This window comes from Rousettus aegyptiacus, unplaced genomic scaffold (genome assembly GCF_014176215.1).
Source record: "Rousettus aegyptiacus isolate mRouAeg1 unplaced genomic scaffold, mRouAeg1.p scaffold_m13_p_11, whole genome shotgun sequence".
Lineage (NCBI taxonomy): Eukaryota > Metazoa > Chordata > Mammalia > Chiroptera > Pteropodidae > Rousettus > Rousettus aegyptiacus.
This window is the reverse complement of record NW_023416286.1, coordinates 51,058,114-51,077,009: the sequence shown is the minus strand read 5'-3', so window position 1 is coordinate 51,077,009 and position 18,896 is coordinate 51,058,114. Positions and strand designations below refer to the sequence as shown.

The window sequence follows — 18,896 nt, the reverse complement described above, 5'->3', positions numbered from 1 at the left end:
TTCACCGCAGCGCAGCCAATCGAACCCACCAGGATCACGCGAAATCCTGCGGCCCAGAGCGGAGCTATTTTGTCCGTCTCGGCCACCGTTGCGGGGAACTCCCCAGACCGCGGTTTCTGCGCATGCCCAGGATGGGGGACCGGGTTCCCACTACTGGGAGAAAGGCAGAGAGCAGGTGATGTGGGAGCCGGCTGTGGCATTTGCTGGCGACGCCGAGTTTGGGCCGGAAGTGGAGGAGTCGAGACCGGCACCGCAGGATCCCCGAGCTAGACTGTGGCAACGGCGGTAGCTCTTCTGCTGGAAGAGGACGATGAGGAGCGACGGAAGCGGAACGGCGGGACGCTGCTGCGCGGCGCTGGGTTGCGTGTTCGCGACGGACTGCGCAGCTTGCGAGCAGGTCTAAGTAAGTGGTGTGGATCCGCGGAGTCCGCTGCCTCCAGTGGGGTCGCGGGGGACGTCCGGCGGGGGCCTCTCCGGCGTCCTGATCCCGAACCACCTACCCGGGAGTGCGGGGCTGCGCGCCTAGGGCCATGCGAGACCCAAGTCTCGCCGCGCCGGTGGTGGAAAGGAGTCCATTCCGCAGCTTCGCTAGCGCGGGGGAGAAAACCAAACGAACGCCCATGGTGGAAACTGAGGCGCGCGGATTACCGAAGGCCCTCTGGTGCCCTGTTGGGACCGGTGCCTAGAACTTAACTTAGAATCATGTCAGTGGTATTTCCAGTAACGTGTACAAACCAATACGTAGCAAATATCCCACCCCACCCCCGCTCACCTCCAGACAGGTGAAAAGTGAAAAATCCCAGCTCCTAGGTCTGAGGTATGGAGTAGCCCTGATCCATGCACGTCACTAACAGATTTAGACCTGCGAATTTCATGACAGGAAGTTTTGAGTGTTTAAGAAACAGCACAAGAACACCCCCATACAATTTGTCAATTTTGCTCTAGATTTTTGTCAGCACTTATTTTCTGAAAAACGCATTACTGTTATTATGCAAAGTCTCATAACCAAGGACGTGTTTTATTCAACAGCTTTTACATGTTTACTATGCAATAGTAACTGAATAGACATACACAAGAGGATATGGCTTTAAGTTTTGATGTTTGGTTTTCATCGATCTTCTCCTGGTTTCAGCATGAATTAATACTTATTTGTGCATGCTTTGATTAATCACATATCCTTTCCTAAAAGCTTAAATTTTATCCCACTTAATTAGAATTCATGTTTGTCCATCGTGTTATTTAATAATTATCCTAAGACATCGACCGCCCCAATTCAGTAATTGTTATAGAGACTTACTATGTGCCAGACACTACTATCTACTAAAAATAAGAGTTGAAATAAGATGAAGTCATTGTTATCAAGAAACTCAGTCTATGTAAAGCAGATGAGTTACACTATAACTGTAAGTGCCATCTCATTATTTTGTACAAACTACAGAATATGGAATGGTTGGCAATAGGGAGTAGAGGTCCAGGGGAGGCTTTCTGAAGGAGCTGGTACCTGAGCTGGGTTTTGACAGAAAAATAAGCCATTGCCCTAATTTTTGCCTATGTGCAAATACTCAGTTCCTTGTATATCCAGTGATCTTATATATTATTTAATCCAAGTCTAACAGAACTTCTATTTGTACTTACTTTCACTTTGCTCTAACAGATAATAAAAATACCCTAAATTTTGTCCTTTGAAAGTAACCATTTATTAATATTGTGTATTACATTTGACCTCAGCAGTTTTTGAATTACATGTTTTATCCCCCTTTTACATATGAGAAAACATATATTTAGAGAGAAGTGAGTTGGCAAAGCCACCCAGCTATTAACAGACCAAGTCCCAAAACACTCTCCACTGCACCACATTGCCTCCCATTGAAAATTCATTTGGATTGATGGAAGCAGGCACATTTATGAATATCTGTACAAACATGTAGAAATACCACCATCCTTCTCGGGCACACCTCAGGCCTCTTGCTCTCTGAGGATTTATTAACTAGGTTGTCCCGAATTAATATGATTTAACCGTGGGTATAGGGAACTGTTCAACCTAACATTTTTCTATGATCTCCCCTCTCTTTTATCTCAGGGGAATCAATTTCTGTTTCTCTGTTTTTCATTAATTTAGAACTGAGAGATTCTAAAATCTAATTCTTGTTTAGTCACCTCAACAATGTCTGAGATCCTTATATACTCTTTTTACACCTAAAGAATATACCTAAAGAAGATTCTAGTTCTTATAATTGCTAAGATGTTATTCCCTCAGATGGTAGACTTCTAATAAAGTATTATTATATTTTATGTTACTGTTTCGTATACGTGTTAAGGCCTTCAGCAGTACATTGTATTAGAATTGCAAAGGTGTAGTATTTCCAGAACATGAATTGGAATTCATGCGTGTTTGAGCTGGGCCGAGAGTCTTACTTTTTCTGTCACATTGACTTTATAAGAAAATAAATTCTAAGCTTCATCTATCTCATTTATAGTAAACTATTTAGAAAATTACTCCTTTTTAAGGTGGAAACTTCCTGAATTTCATTATCAGTCTTAATTCTAACATCTGTTTTGCATTTTCAGCCTTGTAGATTTTTTTTTTACCATCGTTGTCTTATAGGTATTTATAATCTTAAAATAAATTGTGATTGGCTTCCATAGTGACAGTAATCTGTCATCTTTTTTCCTGTGAGAGTTGACTATATTAGCCAAGTCTTTCATTCTTCAAGTGAAAGGGAAAGCACAAGTGCTACTACGTTGCTGCCTAGTATAATGTTTGACATATCTGCTCAAGCAGATTTAAATTCCAGTTTAAAATGCTCTAAACTATTCAATTACTATCCAACATTTCCATAGGCATTTATTATTGTTCATTTGTCCCATAGGACTATTAATACACACTGTTTCATTATTAATGACATGTGGATAACCATTAGGGAAATAGATAATTCATTCTGTGGTGTCTCCAGCACACTGATAGCAGCTTTTTGTGTTTCCATTTCAGTTATGCAGCTGGCATGGTTTCTTAACTTCCCAGTGCTTAGTAGAAAAGGAGATAAATTTGTGTAGGAATGCTGAATCTGAGTTCTATATTACTTGAAATGTTCGGAAGCTGTGAGTTCTCCCAGAGTCCTTAATGAACACCATGGGATACTCATTCTTCCTGTGATATAGATGTTAGCAATGACACATGAATTTGTTTCCCATTTTTTACAGTCTTCACTTGAAACCTACACATTTTTCTGTCACTATAGGTATGTTTTTTAATGTATAAGCAATTTTTATTTTTAAACAAGCTGTTCCTAAAACTATCAATTTGAGGTGGACATAAGGGCCTTTAAAATAGTAGTTAAATTATGACTTAAGATATATTTTATTTTATTTGTAATTAGTTAACCTTTAGTCAAATTGTTTTGGGGAAATTCTTATTTAATTCACGTATAGGTAAAAAAAGATGTTGGCATACAGTTGGCAGAATCAGTAAATCAGTATACACTGCAATACAATGTAAACTTTTGCAAATAAAAAATAATTAGAATAATTAGCATTTACATTTTTTGATGAGACATTTCTGACCTTCATTAAAATATAATTTGTGATTGAAAACTTATATGTCTGATTTACTTTGCTAGTTAGTGGAGCAATAATAGTTAAAATGTTTCCATTTCTGTAGTTTGAATTTTAGTTCTTAATATATTTAAGTTGTTATTCTTTATTTTTAGTTTTGGATAAAATATTACTGGGTAAAGTGAATACCAGCATCAGTGGAAGAGCTATAAAATTAATTGGCAAGGAGGAAGTTGAGGGTGGTTGTTACTCTAGACTTTGAATTAATCTTTAATGTACTGTTTATCATTTACTTTTTATTGGAGAGAATAACCTGAGTTCAGTTAACAAAAAAAAAAAAAAAAACACTGCCCGAGTTCATGGATACGCATGACAGTTCCTTGTATATTTATTTCCTGGCTTTTCATTCTCCCCTCTCATTAATTACACACCCCTAAAACATACTGTACCTTTTCTATATAAAGGTTGTTTAGCCAAAGTTATTTTCTACAACTTTAACTGTGTGCTCTTTAAAAATATGTTGCTTTGATAATAGTGGTCTGAGAAGGAGACTGAAAATGTATGAAGAATAAAATATTTTACAAACCCTAATTGAAACACAAAATTATTACATCTGTGCAACAGATTTGTAGAGACCTGTTTTTAATCTTGGGTGTATATTTACCTCTCTCACTAACTTTTCAATTACTGTTAAAAAATCACATAACCAGGCCACTAACCTTTTAGTGTAGTAGTTGGTAAAGACAATATTATTTATCAAATGCTTGTTTTCCAACTCTACCTTTCATTTTTCTATGACCTGTAAAATACGTGAGACCTTGAGAGGTTATTTGGGTAACCTCTTTGTTTAACAAAAGTAGAAATTCAGATCCAAAGTAAACGTGATATGCACAGATACCCATTCAAAATGGGTCATACCACTTTTAAATGTGGACTTGGTTAGTGATCTGAGAATATAGGAAGCAGCACTCACTGAGTAAAAGCCTCACTCAGGCCCTAGCCCAGGCCGAAAGGTCCTCATTCAAAGTTTGTTATCTATCTTACGTTTATGATCTTTGTGAACCTGAAAAATGTTTGGTTTTTATTAGAGCTAGTTCTCTTCTAGCATCTAGCAAACTTTAGTAACCTGTATAGATTATAATGCACAAAAGATTTAATGTAGTACATTATTCATAATTTGAAGGAAAAAACTCTCTGGGAAAGGAAGACAAGGTTATATAGTTAGGCAGTATAGAACAGTGGTTATCAACCTTTTTGTTTTCAGAACCCCTTTACATTTGTAAAAATTATTGAGGACTCCAAAGAGTTTTTGTATATGTGGACTATACATCGAGATATTTATTGTCTTAGAAATTAAAACTGGGAGTTCATAGAATACATAACTTTGTCATTTAAGTAAAAAGTCCATTACATATTAACATAATAGCATGATTTATGCAAAGCATAAAATGAGCAAAGATTATGGCATTGTTTTACATTTTTGTAAATATCTTTAATGTCTGCTTAATAGAAGACAGGAAGATTTTCATGTTTCTTCATTCTCATATACTAGGTTGTTTTAGGTGAAATATATGAAGAAAATTAGGTTCACACAAATTTAGTTGTAAAGGGAGGAGTATTTTTATAGTCTTTTCAGGTAATTGTGGATATTCTTTGGTACTACAATATTCAAAAGGTGATAGTTTCTTAAAGGTCAGTTGCATTGTGGAATCTGAAACCCATATCAAAGAACTTTTTGTTTCTTTTACATTAAAATCTATTGGTTTATTTTATAATGAATTTTTTACATGTTTGATTTTGTGACATGCTTTTGGAAAATTTCTTAGTTTACCTTGTCTAGCAGATTCTTCCAAATGTTGACACATTTAACAGGTTATCAGCAACCTCATTTGTTAATATCACCACGATGATGCTATCAGAAAAGTCTGTAAGTCCTGGGAAGCTATTGGCAACTTCATTCATTTTTTGGAAAATGCCTGCTAAACAATTAAATATGAATAACCAGTTTGTCAATTATCTTTTTAAGTAAAAATGGTGCTACCTAAAAAGCAGCTAGCTTAGCTCATGACTCAAAACATATTTCATTATATAGCATCTAGTGCTTTCCATGTCCTCCCCATTTTGTCACACAAAATGTTTAAAAGATGTGTACTCATTGGTTGAAATATAATTAATAATTTTAACTGCTTCAATGACATTCTTAAAAATAAAACTGATTTCTACCCCTTCTCCCTCTTTCCAGGAGTTCATGGTGATAAAGAATACAACGATTTCTACATTTTGGTGCTACTGCCATTCTTGCTAAGGCACCAGCATACACTGCAGTAAATCCCATCACTGGTTTTGCACCATCAGTGCAAGTGTCAAACAGTGAAAAGACAAATAGCATCGTAGCGTAATTATAACATTGATCTTGAAAACCCCTTGAAAGAGATTGGGGAGGCCCTAGGAGTCTCCAGTCTTTGAGAACCACTGGCATAGAATGATCTCCAGTTTAATAGGGACCTTAAAGTTCATGCAGTTCAACTACTCTAATTTCTCCCACACTGTCCTTGCCAAGTATTTATTTAAATTATGTTTGAATACTTCCAGTTCCCGTGAATAATTGTGCTAAATCAATAAAAATAAGTGTCATAGGCTGCCGTTTTGTGGAAGGTAAAAGAAATTCTTAACCTTAGAGTTGTACTTTGTTGTTTTTAAAAAGTTCACATAAATTTCCAGTTGGTTTCTATTAGTAATCAAGCATGATGAAATCCAGAATTTATTAAACTTATGTTGTAAAGGACACATAGTTAAGCTTTTATTTTCCTTTTGCTATATTTAAGGGAAAGTGTGATCTCTTGGATTTTCTTTGTGTCATCTATAATTAAATAACGTATGTTAGACATGTACAATTATATATGCCATGTCTTTCCTGAGTAGATCATGAGCTACTTAAGAACAAGAAGTGTGCATTTATAATCCTTAAATAGTCTGTGGTACCTAGGCACTGTGATTCACATAGCAGGTATCCACACATATTTGTGGCATTGTCTTTAATCTTTAAATAGTATGGTAGGATGTATTGTAATCCGATGAGGCTGGAAAGCCAACTGTGGCACCAGGTCAGTGGTCCAGAACTCCCTGGGGACTTGGTGGTTATGTTCTGAGGACTCATTGTAACTAGACATAACCTTGGTATTGATCTCAGGTTTTTTAAAAATCATAAGTTTATAGAATATTTTCCTGTAGAAATGTAACCATTTGCAGTCCTCCAAGTACATATATGAAGTGATTAATTGAGATGAGTGTGTCCATCTCTCAATTGACTTATTGCTCAGCTAACACTTGTCGACATGGTGGTTCTGACAACTTAACAGCTTTAAATAGTTCTTAGTTTTAGTCTTAAATTGTTTATTATATAGTCATAATGAGCTAATATTTAAAGACAGGAAGCATATGTAGCACTAAAGGTGAACAAAACACATTGAGGACCATAAAATTACCAAGATGATATGACTAGATCTGTGTGTTGTATTCATATGATCAAAATACTTACATAGTATATCAGGATGTTGCTAATACTTAAAAACCATTATTTTTAAAGGAGAACGATTGTAATTATATCTAGTTTATACATTATAATAAAAATTCATCATGCTTTTAGTAGATTATTTCATGAGAAGTGCTTACTAATATTAACATGACATCTCTAACCACTTCAATAAGAAGCACAAATATTAATGTTAAGGTTGACTTTTTTTCATTCAAATATAAGACCTGTATGTGTTAAAATAATGTGCCTATTTTTGATGCTATAACACATTATTAAATTTTAGTTTGTTATATATCAAGACCCAGAATCAAACCTATGTTTTTTAAAAATACATTTGTTTATACATCATGTTTTTTTTGTTGTTGTTCATAATTAACATAAAGCATACAAAATATTAGGTAAAGAAGAGGATGTTTTACTTTTGGATAAGTTTGAAATATCGATGAAGCATCAGTTACTCAAGGAACAGATAAATCAAGGTTGCGGATGGAGTAGACAGAAAATGGGAATAATTCATGTACAACTGTGATAGTTGGAGCCATGTAAAAGAATAAGATCTTTGAGGAAAAGAAGGTAAAGGGAGAGGACCTTGAAAAGTGCCTAAATTTAGTGGTAGATCAGGAGAAACACAGCAATTTGAGGATATCAGAAGCCAAGGAAGAATCAGTGTTTCTTGCCACTTATGTGTATGGTGTTGCAGTGTGGACTGAGAAAGAATCCTTTGGATTTATTAGGAAGTGAGGTTTGCTTTTTTGTGAGTGATCATTATGAGAGCTCCGAGATCAGATTCTCAGTGAGAAGTTAAGGAGTTACTGAGGGTGGTTCGATCCACAGAGACGGGTTTTAGAGACCTTTGACGTGAGAGCTTGTGTGGTAACGTGGCAAAGGCAAAATTGAGTAATGGTAATGTATTTATTTAAATGTAGACACAAGGTTAAACGCATAATAATTAGAAGCAGCACGAGAAATGGCAAGATATTGGTTGACTAAGATACCATCTTATGATGGTATCTAATGTTCTTTTCCTCTAAGCAACCTCTAAGTAGTGTAAACTTTGATTCCACTTTGAGTATATTAAACTCACTATTACTCTGTTTATGATGCTAAGATGTTATCAGCAAACGCACTTCAGCATGCAAAATAACCTGGCAAATAAATAATCGATCTCTTCTGGCAACACATTACATAAATATTTTGCTCCATGGGATGTACTTTAAGGGGTAGCTAGTCACCTTGCTTGTTCTGATGACCAGCAGCAGTGTTCTTGGGTTCAACTGGACGTTCTCACTCACGAGACCCAATAGACTATATCTAACCCCAGCCTCTCTGCTTTATTGGAAGATAGGTGGTAGAATACCCAGCACATAAGCATGAGATATATTGTTCCCAAGTGATAGTTCAGGCTACTGGAAAGGAGACGCATGGGTGGCCACCACCTGAGTTGGCTGCTTCATTCTCCACAGGAAACAATATCTTTTGTAAACAGCACATGAGCACAGTGTCCAGGTACAAATTATATCTCACGCAGAAAAGCCACTCTTTATACTTCATTCTTGGTATGTATAGCCCTGCTCACTGCTCAGTCCAGACTTAGCTCACCAATAGAGCTCAGATTTACCACACAAAATGTTACTTAGAAACAGATGATATCCCACCTTTTTGAGGTTTCCAGGGAAACCATGCTAGAAAGTTAGCCAGAGGTAGTTGTTTTTTTTTGTTTGTTTGTTTGTTTTTTTTTTTTTTTATGGAGGAAAAAAAGGTTTTATTAACCGTTTACTCACACTTTATTGACAAAATAAATGGAAGACTTGTATATTGCTAGCTGTAGAAGTCACAGTGGACTATTAGAGGCAGTATTCATTTGTATTGACTATCATAACATTTGGGTCTATGTAAAGTTTGTACATTTCTTTAGATGGCTCTAGTAATTGTACTTTGCTGGTAGTTTCAGCAAATTTAGTAAATAAAGAATCCTATATTAAATTTACTTGTTCCAGTTTCTTTAAGAATAGGAAGAGATATGATACAGACTAGGGAGCAGAAAAATAAGTTTGTTACAATCCATTGTAAAATTGTTTTTATCGCAAAGTCATTTAGTTAAGGTGACTTTTCAAGAATGCTTTGTGAAAAACTGCAAATTTAATCCCTATTTTTTTAACCAGTAATGGACTCAAATATGTAATTTTTCTGATGTCCACTTTTAAACATATGCCCAGTGCTCAGCATAGTTATGTTTGTAACATAACATAGTTATGTAAAGTGGCATAGTACCCAGTAGGCATTCAGTAGTGAAAAAGAGAAATTCAAATCCTGGCCCGAAAGATTTAAATTCGATATTATATGTTGAAGTTGGAAATTAAAGAGGCTGCTTTTTTAAAAGATAATTTTTCAAAGTTTGTATAATTGAAAAAATTTTAACTATATAGATTTAATCTACATGGGGTTTGTGTGAGCGTGTGTGCGATATGAATTTTAAAATACGCCTTGTTTATGTATTAGGAGCTTTATGTTTTATCTGGTGTTGCAGTAGTTTTTTTATAAGAACTTTGGTTTGAAAACAGAGTTAATTTACTCCTGATTATCTAGACTACAGAAGTGCTTTGCCATGCCTTTATCTAATTTCTAGATTTTTTTTTTCTTATAGGTGTGTGGTAAATTCCGATGCTGTTAATTTGAGCAGAGCACAATTAAGAATGTAGTAGTATAGCCAGAAATACTAGGCACAAAAGCAAATAAGTTTACTATATCTATAGTATTTATAAATGCTTTTTAAATTTTATTTAGTAATGCATATCATCAGCCTTATATATAGGCATTTTTAACTTCTCATTCTACTGAAAAACAGATGGGAAATAAATGATAAACCCAAGATTATTCCACAAATACATGGTAGAGAAGACTTTAAGGCTGATGGAATTTTAGGTTTTTTTCCTACTATATCACCAAATACATGGTGTTTGAGTTACTCATCTCTCTGATACCTCTCACAAATAATTGGCCTAAGTATGAAAATACAGTAAAATTTTTCACTAGAGAAATGTCTTAAATGGTATCTTATTTTCCAAATAGTACAGTACTTTGGTATTCTTATATTTTATATCTCAGACCTTGTTAATCCTAATCATTACACAAAAAATCTTTTATCTTATTGTTAAGGTTAATGCCAGTGTGTTTTCATATTTTTCCAGTTCAACTTCTGGATACAAATGAAAATCATTCAGATATTGTTTATACTTAAAAAAATAAAAGTAAGTAAATGTTAGATGTAAAATTTAAGTGATCAGATGTGGTGTTAAGACGTATCCACCACCATGAAGGAATATAGAGTAGCCCTGTGTAATTTAAGCTGTCGATAAATAGCAATCATAGACTGTGAAGGGCCTTTGTCATTGACCTGGAATAGTTAGTTACTCTGTATTCCCTGTAATTGGTTACTGGGCTGCTGTAGTGCAGCCTTTTTCAATCTGGTTTTTAACCAGGTCTGACACCTAGTGTTCAGGTATTGCATTTTTAAACTGGGATTTTCATTTTACTTCATACACCTACTTTTCTCTAGCTTTACATAGTGCCATTGTAATAAAACTTGCTACAACTGGGTGGCAGTGTTGATTTCGGAGAAACTTCAGAAAAATGCTGTGCAGTTTATGTTCAGTAATTTGAACATGATTTCAAATTTGAAAATATGTTTAATGAAATAGTAAATATATTTAGTGAAATAATGGTAAAAAATATATTAAATCATCTTACCTTGATAGCCAATCTAATTTGAGTTTATATTTTAATGTTTAAACCTAATATGAACTAATATTCCACATTTATTAGTTTATGATATTCAGTACAGTTTAAAAAATCAATTAACAATTTTTTTTTAATTTAAGAGTAACTTATTTACAATAGTTTTATTAGTAAGAGAATTTAATGTCTTTTAAAACTTGGTAAATATGTAAGTAGATGACTACCATATAATAAAAATTATAACATCTCTTACCTCTTGCCTTAAGACAACATGTATAAACTTTTCTATGGATAAAAATTGACTTTTGATAGCTTTTCTTCTGTATTTTCTTTTTATCAGTTATATTTTTCAGCAATGTTTTTAAAGATTTCTGTCCATTAAGTCATTTTCTTCATTAATCTCTGGTTCTCAAATATCATTTCTGTTTCTTTTCTTCACACTTATACTCCCAGTATTTATGGCCTTATCAATACATCATAGCAATTGATGTTGACTCACTGGTACAAAATTACAATAAGGACTGTGTAAAAGATTTTGCATATTTTATGAAACTAGCAATCTGAAATTTCTTTTTAGATGTGAAAGACAAATTATTGAACTTTTTCTTAAAAATAATACAATATTAGAAACTAGTGGATAATTTAAATTATGTTTTGAGTTTAGCTGTGAAAACCTTCAGATAGAAAGGAAAATATTTTAGTATTATCTTAGTTTGTGTAAATCATGTTTTCTATGCTGGGAAAAAAAATCGAGAATATCAGATTGGTCTTGAAAGGATAGACTGTTAACTACTTCTTTAATAAAATTTCCCTCAACCTGCGTAGCTCAGCGAAACAGCTGTAGGATACAAAATTAATATTGAAAAATCCGTTGTGTTTCTGTACACTGTTAGCAAACTAACGGAAAGAGAAATTAAGAAAACAATCTCATTACAATTCCATCAAAAAGAAAGAAAATACCTAGGAATAAATTTAACCAAAGAAGTAAAAGACTAGTACACTGAAAACTATAAGACATTAATGAAAGAAATTGAAGAAAATACAAATAAATAGAAGGCTATTCCATGCTCATGAATTGGAAGAATTAATATTGTTAAAATGCCCATATACTCAAAGCAATTTACAGGTTCGGTGCAATTTCTATCAAAATTCCAATGGTAATTTTCACAGAAATAGAACAAATGATACTAAAATTTCTGAAGACTCATTAAAGACCCAAAATAGCCAAAGCAGTCTTGAGAAAAGAAAACAAAGGCGTCATGCTCCCTGACTTTAAACTATGCTGTGTAGCCGTAGTGATCAAAACAGTATTGAATTGGCATAAACACAAGCACATAAATCAGTAGAGCAGAATAGAGAGCCCAGAAATAAACTCACACATAAGTGGTCTATTAATTTACAACAAAAGAGCCAAGAATATAATGGGAAAGGACAGTCTCTTAAATAAATTATGTTGGGAAACTGGATTACTGTCTTACATACACAAAAATTAACTCAAAATTGATTAGACTTTAATGTAGACCTGAAACCACAAAACTCCTAGAAGAAAACATAGGTGGTAAGCTCCTGGATTTTGGTCTTGGCAATGATTTTTTTTAATCTGACACCAAAAGCAAAGGCAACAAAAGCAAAAATAGACAAGTGGAACTACATCATATTAAAAAAAAAACTTCTGCACAGTAAAGGAAACCATCAACAGAATGAAAAGTCTACCTTTGAATAGGAGAAAACATTTACAAGTCAACTATCTGGTAAGGTTTTAATATCCAAAATACATAAAGAATTCACACCGCACAAAAACTTTTTAAAAAATCCGATTAAAAATAGGTGCAAGTTTGGGACATACATTTTTCCAAAGAAGACAGGTACATGAAAAAATCCTCAACATCACTAATCAGGGAATGCAATGAGATACCTCACACCTGTTAGAATGACCAGTATCAAAAAGACAAGAAATAAGTGTCGGCAAGGATGTAGAGAAAGGAAGCCCTTGTGCACTGTTTGTTGGTGGGAGTGTAAAAGTAAATTGGTACAGCCACTATGAAAAACAATATGGTGGTTCCTCAAAAAATTAAAAATAGAACTATTATATGATCCAGCAGTTCCATTTTGGGAACTTACCAGAAAAAAAAAAATGAAAACACAGCAATCCACTTATACCCCTGAGCTCCCTTGTTCTCCCATATAAGAAACTGGGAATATGGTATCAACGTATTTTTCTATCAAATTAAAGAGAGTACATGAATGAAAGTACCTGGCATAAATAAGCACTTTTAAAAAATGAATAGAATTTGATGACTATTTGTGTTTCACAAATATAGCACTGGAGGGAGAAAGAAGACTTGGCAACAGAAGAGACAAGGGTAATTAGAACAGTTATTTTTGTGTATGGATTGATGGAGGCATCCAAGGCTTCACCCTAGTACCATGATTTTTTATGTCATGGCTCTAATGTGAAAATAAGAGATGTATTTTGAATGACTGTTCATGTTTCTTTCTTTCTCTTTAGGACACTTACAGAGCGCTACAATGGAAAAGTCCTGGATGCTGTGGAACTTTGTTGAAAGATGGCTAATAGCCTTGGCTTCGTGGTCTTGGGCTCTCTGCCGTATTTCTCTTTTACCATTAATAGTGACTTTTCATCTATATGGAGGCATTATCTTACTTTTGTTAATATTCATATCAATAGCAGGTATTCTATATAAATTCCAGGATGTATTGCTTTATTTTCCAGAACAGCCATCTTCTTCACGCCTTTATGTTCCCATGCCCACTGGTATTCCACATGAAAATATTTTCATCAGAACCAAAGATGGAGTGCGTCTAAATCTTATTTTGATAAGATACACTGGAGACAATTCGCCCTATTCTCCAACTATAATTTATTTTCATGGGAATGCAGGCAACATAGGTCACAGGTTACCAAATGCATTGCTTATGTTAGTTAACCTCAAAGTTAATCTTTTGCTCGTTGATTATCGAGGATATGGAAAAAGCGAAGGAGAAGCAAGTGAAGAAGGACTCTACTTAGATTCTGAAGCTGTGTTAGACTATGTGATGACTAGACCTGACCTTGACAAAACTAAAATTTTTCTTTTTGGCCGTTCCTTGGGAGGAGCAGTGGCTATTCATTTGGCTTCTGAAAATTCACATAGGATTTCAGCCATTATGGTGGAGAATACATTTTTAAGCATACCGCATATGGCCAGCACTTTATTTTCCTTCTTTCCAATGCGTTACCTTCCTTTATGGTGCTACAAAAATAAATTTTTGTCCTACAGAAAAATCTCTCAATGCAGAATGCCTTCTCTTTTCATCTCTGGCCTCTCGGACCAGTTAATTCCACCAGTAATGATGAAGCAACTTTATGAACTCTCCCCATCTCGGACTAAGAGATTAGCCATTTTTCCTGATGGAACTCATAATGACACATGGCAATGCCAGGGTTATTTCACTGCCCTTGAACAGTTCATCAAAGAAGTAATAAAGAGTCATTCTCCTGAAGAAATGGCAAAGACTTCATCTAATGTAACAATTATATAATGTTTTGATGTACTGTATTTTGTGCAGAATGATAATGTTCCTTTCTATAAGTATGCTATGTCTGTACTTGTCTGAAGAGTGACATTAAACTTTAAAAGGACTTCTACGCTCCTTTAAGATGATCCAAATAGTTTTTTACATTTGAAAAACTATAATTCTTGGGATTATTTCATATATTTTCATCAAACCTTTCAATGTGGTTATGTATCCATGTCTTTAGTTTAATGTGCCAGTATAATATATTTAAAAGTTTCTCATTGCTAAAGTATACTCTATGTGATACTTAAATTAATGGCTGCGTGTAGAAGGCAGGATGCAAACGAGAAACTTTTGGATATTCTTTAGTAAATATTGGGACAATCATGCTAAGCAAACTTAGTTCTGTAACTGCGTTTTTCACCTTAAAATGAAATGCATGATGATATTTTATTCCTTAAATTATGCAATGCAATGTTTTTAATGTAAATAGCACTGGTCGTAGACCGATGTATATGGTAACTTGGGTTATATCTATTTTTATGTAAACTATTTTGTTTTTGGCAAGAAGTGAAATTGAAACCTGTGTGCAGGTTGCCATTGAATTTTGCTCTGGTGAATGCTGAGATCCAGCTTTTTTTTTTTTTTTTTTTTTTTTTTTTACAAATAAATGGGACCCCACTTTCCAATATAAATGCACCATTTTTGTTAGGTACAGCTGGATCATGTCATGTAAAATAGAAATTTAGAATTTTACTGTAGCTTTGATGTGCATATTTGAACTTTTTAACATTTGTAATTTTGGTGGCAGAAAAGAATTTTAGCTTCTATCAATTTCATAAGTCTACAGGTGAATAAAAGCAGTCATAATGAAGATTAGAAATTAAGAATTAAATTAGGAAGCCTTATCATTACATAATTGTACATATTGTTTTACAGAAATTCCCACATTCTATTTCTAAATCCCAGTATCTAGGTATATCTAATCCGTGAAACCCAAGATATCCTTTATTGGACTCTCTCAAAATAAAAGTTATAAAAACAAGCAAAAAAATTATGTTCTTTGGTTTAATGATTCAGTTAAGTAGACCTGCATCACAAGACAATTTTAGGAAGTCTTATTTTCTACATGTAGGAATGTGGGGGTGAGGGAACTCTAGAGGTTTTTATCACAGAACCTATTACCATATTTAACAGTTAAATGGCTATCAGTGGAAAATAGTATTTAGATAGACAGAAAGTAAGAGAAATCTTAAAAAAAAAAAAGCCCCTTAAAACTTGCAGAATTTACCTTAAAATATATATATAAGCTTTGAGGCATAGTTGTGCTAAGTTGTTTTAAGCAGTCCTCAAAAATTAGATGTAATTGAGCTCTGTACATTGTTAGCTTTAACATATTTTGAATATTTTAACTATATTTATTGGCTTTGTACAAGCAGCTAGATCAGAATAATGGGTCAGTAATTTTGACCTTAATTTAAAGTTTTTCCCATGGAGATAGGGCTAGAAATACTTTTGCCAAATAACATTCTTCTCATTCACTTTATGTCTATCTAGAAAACGATAAATTATAGCAAGTATGATTTCTAAAGGTTAATGTTTTTCTATAAATTATTGTAAAAATCATGCTTTTAAAAAAATTGGTAATGCATATCATGGAAGTGTATTTTGTATGTATAATTTCACTACAATTAAAGGCTACTTTTCATCTTATCAATCACTGCTCTGTAAAATGACTATCCTAAATAGTAATGTATTAAAAAGAAAAAAGTTAGTACAACAAAATGTAGTGTATTTAGACATGAGCCTATGTGGCACACCTTAGACTCGTAATATTCTTTAAAGTTTACAAAGTATATTTTCATGTAATCATTAAGTCTACTATACTATGGGAGAATTTATCAAATTTAGTTGTAAATATTTTGCTGATGAAGTATAAGCTTTTTCTTCATCAGTGTTTTGTTTTATGCTGCTTTTTTTTTTTGGTACTCATAGTTTATAAACAATGTTTTCCTTTCCTTTTTTTTTTTTTTTTTTTTTTTTTTTGCCAAGACTTCAAAAGTTGTGAAGTACTTGTGTCCCATCCCATTTCTACCTTCATTCTCTTCTTTAGGTTAAGGAGCCTTTCTTTCTGCAGCAAAAGGGAGAAGCAGTTTCTAGGGTTGTACATCTTTCTTTCCTATTTTCTGTATATGAGATTATTTCCTTAGGTAGGAAGGGAATAGAAAACAAACTTCTTATCAGGGGTTGTGAAGCCCATGGTATCAGTTTTTCCAAACCTCTACTTTTTGGCCAGAGCATTTGGTCTTAATAAAATGTGAATTCCTCATGAGTCACCTCTTCATTTTGGACACATAATTTAGTGGGAATAGAAGTATGTTCATTTTGTGTATTCTGGCTTGCTTATGCAAGAGCAGCTATAAGAGTTTCCGAATGAATTTTAAGTTTTAACCTACCAAAAATTTGGAAATACTAGAATGATTTTGAACATGACAAGATACAATTCATTTAGATCAAAATCTGTTATATTAAAGGGCATTACTGGGGGGAAATGGCAAAAAGGATCCTAAAAAGGCTATTGCAAAATATGGGAAGAAATAATTTGTAGCAGATAAAAGAGTACTCGTAGAACTAAAAAGGGAAATGTGACATAGTTCTTAAATGTAGATCTAGGAAATAATGAGCTGATGAGATTGGTGAAAAGGAAATGTAACAGTGCAAAACATTTAAACAAGGAATTTCTTACAAAATGACTAGAGCACCTGATATTGCAAATACCCTGTATTTTTGCAAATACTTTGTAAAATTGCTATTTTCATTAAAACAATTTTGTTATAGAGCAGCTTAAATTTATTTTTTCATGATGAGCTGTAGATACTTGATAACTACCAAAGTTACAGCTTTGGTAATGTGTCACCAGATTAATTATATTGTAATACTTATTACCGAGAATTCATGCTGCCTGATGCTTTCATATTCATTTCTTAAGTTTGTAAAATTTGCTTTGAGGTGAGAATTGGTTCGTTAGTGGAATTAAAGAGTGAAGACCCTATTCAATTATATATAAATTATCTTGCAAGTTCAAGTGTAGTTTTTGAGTCCCTTCTTTGAACTTAGAATAAGGTAAACTCCCCCCCCCCCTTTTTTAAAATTAAGTTTAATGGGGTAACATTGGTTGATACAATTATATAATTTCCAGGTGTACATTATAATTTGACATCTGTATGTTCTATTGTGTGTGTACCACCCAAAGTCCAGTTTCCTTCAGCTACTGTATATATTTGATCCCATTTACCCACTTCACCCTCCCCCTACCCCCTATATTAAAAAGGATGTCACGGAAGTCACTTTTTAAATTAAGTCGTGAGATTCTCCACTGAACTTTCCCCTCTGTTTTTTTTGTGTTATTTTCGATGACAATTACGGAAGGGAAAAAAATTAATGCTTTCGGATTATCCACTTAAATATATGTATTTTCATATCACTCAGGTAAAGTTGGAAATGACAGAACATAGACACCTATTTTTTAAATAATTGGTTAGAAAATGCAAAGCACTTCTCTGTTTACCATATTTTCACACCATCTTAGCTAATCGAAAATAATGTATTCATTGTGTTGCAAAATAAATTCATTCATCCTGATAGTAGTAACACGTTTTTTGCCAAATGGTGCAAATATACCTCCATTTATATTTTTTAACTAAAAATATAGTTGAAATATAAGACAGACACTTTTTTTTTTACAAAAAGTGCATATGCACGTGTAATAGGGATAAGTGTGTTTAACGTAATTTATAATTTCTGTCAGTACGGCATGTACTGAAAAATTGTTTTCAACCTATTTAAGTACATTCATGATAAGTTAATCCAGTTTCATAATGTAAATTATATTTTTGTTGCCATATTTTATTTGAAGCAGTAATAAAATTTTATAACTCAAATTTGAGTGTTATAGTACATTATGTGCTAACCATAGCAAGCAAACATTTACATTTGTTTTTTTCACAATAAATTTCTTTTAAAATATACTTTATTTTTTATACTGACATGCAATAAATTGATACATTAAGAGTTTGATGAATGTCTTAAGATAGTTTGTATTCAGTCTTAAAATTTTCCTTCTATCAACCTAAGTTATATGATAGGGCATTAAAGTTTCCTTAATGGTTAAATACCTGAATTTGTACTGAAATTAATGAATTTTTATTGTAGTAATGGCATGGGTAAAAAGTAGAGATTATGTTTCTTCATTTTATCCTACATGCATTTAAATTAGGCTAATATTAGTTTTCTGTATATAAACTGCTGGCGAATGAATAGACCCCAAAGTATTTGCTTTATTAAATTAATCTAGGAACAAATAAATTTTAACTTCATAGTTATGTTGCCTTCAGATTTCATAAAGTGCCTTTTCATGAAATTCTTAGGTTTCTTATTTTTTCCCCATTAGTATTGACTTAATGGTTTGGAAAGACTTTAAAAACTGGCCTGATATTCATTCAATGTTTAGGGGACTGTAGCTTGCTTTCTTTAAGAAATTTGCATGTTTTAATAG

The 18,896-nt window shown here is 33.4% G+C and overlaps 1 protein-coding gene across 1 annotated transcript; it reads left to right on the top strand.

Moving 5' to 3' along the window:
* The first annotated feature begins 113 nt into the window (after positions 1-113).
* Positions 114-16,673, top strand: ABHD13 (abhydrolase domain containing 13). Its single transcript, XM_016156159.2, has 2 exons — positions 114-403; positions 13,332-16,673. Exon 2 carries the CDS (start codon positions 13,352-13,354, stop codon positions 14,363-14,365), a length of 1,014 nt encoding a protein of 337 aa, XP_016011645.1. The 5' UTR covers positions 114-403; positions 13,332-13,351; the 3' UTR covers positions 14,366-16,673.
* The last annotated feature ends 2,223 nt before the right edge of the window (positions 16,674-18,896 follow it).